The sequence below is a fragment of the Mustela putorius genome, unplaced genomic scaffold (assembly GCF_011764305.1).
Source record: "Mustela putorius furo isolate JIRA1106 unplaced genomic scaffold, ASM1176430v1.1 tig00003898_pilon_pilon_pilon, whole genome shotgun sequence".
Lineage (NCBI taxonomy): Eukaryota > Metazoa > Chordata > Mammalia > Carnivora > Mustelidae > Mustela > Mustela putorius.
Genome location: NW_025422047.1, coordinates 19,771,938 through 19,776,718, shown reverse-complemented (window position 1 = coordinate 19,776,718; position 4,781 = coordinate 19,771,938). Strand labels below are relative to the sequence as shown.

Below are 4,781 nucleotides of genomic sequence, written 5' to 3'. Positions count from 1 at the left end.
TGTTACAATGGCAAAAATCTAAAACACTAATACCACCAAATACTGGTATCAAAAACTTAGGAATATTCCAGATCAATCCAGTGAACCTCACCAAAGTGGTAATTAATAAAAGTGTCATGTGCACACACCAAAAAGACAGTTCATGAACTGGGAGCAATCACACTAGGATATGGAAAGAGGCTCAGGAGTATATAGTTTAAAAGCATCTTATATCGTGAGGAGACCGAGAGTGTCTGCTCTGTTTTAAAGAATTCAAGAGCTAAATGTGTATTATTAATGTGTGTTAATAATGAAGTTTTATTAAAGATTATATTTTTAAGCAACCTCAACCCTCACCATGGGGCTCAAATTTACAATGATGAGATCTGGAGTCACAGTTCTACTGAAAGAGCCATTCAGCACCCCCCTCGTTTATCACGTTTATCCAAATATCTGAGGACAACTCTTATTATATACCCTTTTGGATTGTTTAAAGTATAGTTAAACGCATATAAACATGCATTTATATTTATACAGGTTTGAAAATAAAATTTATGTTTTAAATCAATTTAACAAAAAATTACATTATACTAAGAATATGTAACTAATTTTTAAAGATTGCCACAATATTCGCAAACTCTGTCAGTGCAACATAGACATTGCTTTTCTATTATTCTTTACACATCTGTACTGACTCCCATACATTCTCCCAATTGCATGATTTGTGGCCCTCTGTGAAAGGTTGCAAAACAGGAGTTAGAGAAATCAATGAGATTTCCCTCCCCATGTCACCTAACTATCGATATTGTTAGAAAACATCAGTGAAAGAGCATTTTCTCTCACCATATTTTCTGGGCACTGAGAACAATCGCACTTGGGTTCTTACTGTCAGAAAGCCAGCTGATCTGTTTAACTGGTCAGGACATGAACCATATATCTTCCCTTCTGTTTCTGCTCCCAAGCCTTCACGCTGAATATCAGCCTGAACCTGCCACCTTGTTCACTAGAAAAGAAAGCAGTGCCAAGGTTCCTGGTCTCTCTTTTCCTTGCTCGGGTACATGTGTTTCTCTCCCTTTCTTCCCTTCCCTTTCTCTACTAACAGCTGGTTTGGAGCTGAAGCTCTCGCATCACCTCTCCTGCCACACTTTGTCAGGAAGACACTGGGCAGAGGCCACCTTCTCAGGCACACTGTGTGTCTCTAAAAGTGTATAGACACAGGAACACCCACCAGGGTGCCATGAACAACTTGTGGGGCTGGACGTTCACTGCAAGGATGAGCAAGAGACCACTTCATTGTTATGTGGCTTTACCTTGAAATTACTTATGCTCTGGCTGAGGAACTCTTGGCATGAAACTGGTTTCAGTGTCACTAAGAAACAGCTGGGGTTGGGGAATGTCACTTCTGGTTCCTATGTTCTAGTCATTTGTGTGATTTTTGTATCAACCAGACACTGAGGGACAAACAACAGATTGTGCTGGAACCAGAGTGGATCAGACAGAGACACTCAGCTTCCAGGGCCCTGTTCAGCTCAGAGTTTGTGCTCAGCTCCCCCTGCAGTCCCCATCACTGTGTCATACATGGCACAGTAGTACACAGCTGAATCTGAGGCTTGCACTGAGCCTTTCTCCAAGTGGAAGGATTTGGAATCTTTGTTGTAGGTGGCTTCAAATCCTTTGTTGCTTCCCTTCTCCTTGTCCCTCGAGGCTTTCAGGAGGAGCTCTAGACCTTCTCCTGGATACTGGACATACCAGAAAAGAGTGGGGTAACCTGTTGTTGTATAAGTACAGTTGATAGTCAGGGAAGCCTCTTCTGAGAGGGTCACTTGGCTCTCCACCTGAGTCACTGAGTCTCCATGGGTTTGTCCTGAGGGAAAATAAAAGAGACCTGTGTCACCTTATGTATAAGCTCTTGGAGAAATTACAGTTAAGCATTTTGCTAACACAATGGAAGAAAGAATCCAAATTTTAAGAGATATTTTACTTACCAAGCATTAAGAGTACCACAGTCACGAAGACTGGAGAACACTTCATCTTTGGAGTGTCACCTAAATAATGTTCTTCATTCTTACCATGGAGAAGGTTGGAGTGACAGAAATGATCAGTGGACGCCCACATTTCACACAGGAAATGTGATTGTGGTAGGAAGCTGCACCCCCTAGTGGACAGGGACTGAAATGCGTGCATGTTGGCCAGAATCCTCCCCAAGTCAGCCACCTGTTTCATTCCTGACTTCATGAGGCACATGTCAGTCTTCAGGTGGCTCTTGGAAGTCTGAACAACAGCAATCCTGACCTCTAAGGTCTATTTTGTTCTTGTTACCCTACCTGATATGGAAGTTCTTTAACACACATCCCAGGGAATTTCTGAAGCTGAGAAGACACCCATGTTCTTGAGCATTTTAGAACAGTTTTTAAAAAAATATTTTCATATGTCCATTCAGAGCCAGCCAATAATCCAATAGAATGTCATAAGAGGTTTAACTTGAAATCAAAGGAGGTCATAAGAAGTCACATCATTATTCTTCATTTTTCAGACATGCACCCCACATGTGGAACAAGGACTGTCATTCATTACACGCTCACTGTATATTTGCTAAATTAAACAAAAATAATGAATGAACAGGTTTTGATTGATGAATCACTATTACTAGAATACAATATTTTCTTAGTCCTAAATCATACCAATTGTATGGGATGCAATATTTTTAATCAAAGCTTTTTAGGAGGAAAAACCTCACATTATCTTGGCGATAGTCAAATATCTCTGCATTTCAAAATCATTTGAAAAGTGAAAAATATTAGCCCTAGCCAGAAAAAGACCATAATCACAGTTATCTAATCCCTATAGAAATTATTAAGGTAGGAATACCTTATTCCACTATTTCAATGATTCTAATATAACATAACTAGTATATGTGAATCATGCAACAAGTATTAATCATATACTTAGTAGATATCTAGCCTTGAGGATGCTTTTCACTGTTGCTGTGTGTATCATTATGTTGCCATACTTTAATCAAATAATTTTCCTCCGTAGGGTAGGGAACCTTGAAGATGTGGATTTGTATCAAATGCCTGTAGTATGATGTAGGATTCCCTTCTCCCCAGCTTTTCAAATTGTTAAAGACATAACAGCTTATATTCACACAGTAGCTGATAGTAAAACCAGTGTACCAGTGATTTAAAATTACTCATATTATGATCCCATCACTAACTCCAGGGCTCATATTTTGCAGGATTGAAACCCACAGGTTTATAATTTTTTAAACTTTTTAAAAACTCTCTACCATGGTTTTGTCATAGCCGGTGCCACACCGGTTTGTGAGATTTCATTTGTGATAACTGCCCTCTAGCCAAGATGGTCATTAAATATCAGGGGTAAATGTCCAGAGTCTGCATGGGAAAATGTCCCTGTGACTAAACAAATTTTTAAAAACTGGTCTTTTTCTACAATACACCAAAGACTAATACAAACACTTCCTTAGCTTCCATTTTATGATCATTTATTTTTTAAAACTAAACAAAGTAAAAACACTTCTAAGGATTATCAGAATAAAGTTCTGGAGGGGGACACATCTTTGGTAAAGCTGTATAAACATTCATCTCCAAACACGTAGCAGAAGCTTAGCTCAGGCTGTTTCCTGCAGGTGGAAACACGCCTCCTTCCCACAATATCCTCAAAGCTGCCTCTCTCCCTGTTTTAGATCATAGAGGAGACATATTTCCCCAGGGCTTCTTCCTACCTAGCCACATGGAAGCCATGACCACCTTCAGAAGCCTGGAGAGCAACATGATTGAGTTCCCCCATGAGATGGAAAATGTCTTCTTCTTCTTCTTCTTCACTATAAGGGCTTGGCATTGTGAGGGGAGCCTGACAGGGTGAGGGAAGGATTGCTGGGTATCTGCTGTTGTGGCCCCAGAATAAGAAACAGGGGTTTCCTGGTAGAACAAGTGTGTGGGTCATGTCATAATTCTCATGTCCCAATCAGAGTCCCACTACCTTACATCCTTTTGCATTCAACAACCCTTAACTTGGAAACAATTATATCTGAAAATGAATTAGTAAAATTTTATATTGAAATGAGGATTGATGGTTTAACTATGCTGTGTTCAATCATTGCATCTGTGATGCATATGGGTAGGTGTCATTTACTTAAAAATATTCCATGTGGGGCACCTGGGTGGCTCAGTGGGTTAAAGCCTCTACCTTTAACTCAGGTCATGATCCCAGGGTCCTGTGATTGAACCTCGCATCAGTCTCTCTGCTCAGCAAGGAGCCTCCTTCCTCTCCCCCCCCACCCTCCTTCTGCCTACTTGTGATCTCTGTCAAATAAATAAATAAAATTAAAAAAAAAACTCCATGTAATGGATTATGAAAGCAACATATGATTGAGAATCATATTTCCTCACATTACATATGCTGCTCTTTCACCTAAGGTAGAAATGAATCACGTTGTGAGAAGAAGGCAAAGTGTTTAGACATTCATTGTAACTCTTTCAAGGTACCTGTTGTTATGCCAGTGTTCCTCCTCACTACTCATATCTGTTCAGATGCCTATGTTGAGGCCAAAAATAGAAAAGTCCAATAACTCTTTGCTGAAGAGTTCAGGTTGCAGCTCTCAGACAATAGACCTGCCACCAAGGTCTTCTCCTTACTGTTCAGTTTCCACAGCTCAGCTCTGTTCAGAAAGGCCAGAATAGACACCAGAGTTTGGTCATTAGGTTATCAAGCCTTTGAATTTATGTTTTTCCCTTGCCTTAGCTGAACCACAGTAAGTTTCCATGTTCGTATTTTCAGTTCTA

At 40.0% G+C, this 4,781-nt stretch overlaps 1 gene segment (V, D, J or C); it reads right to left on the bottom strand.

Annotated features, from left to right (window-relative positions):
• Window positions 1-1,508: 1,508 nt before the first annotated feature.
• Window positions 1,509-2,056, bottom strand: LOC101685296. The segment is given in 2 exon segments: window positions 1,509-1,843; window positions 1,965-2,056. Coding segments are annotated over 2 exon segments (381 nt in total).
• Between the last annotated feature and the right edge of the window lie 2,725 nt (window positions 2,057-4,781).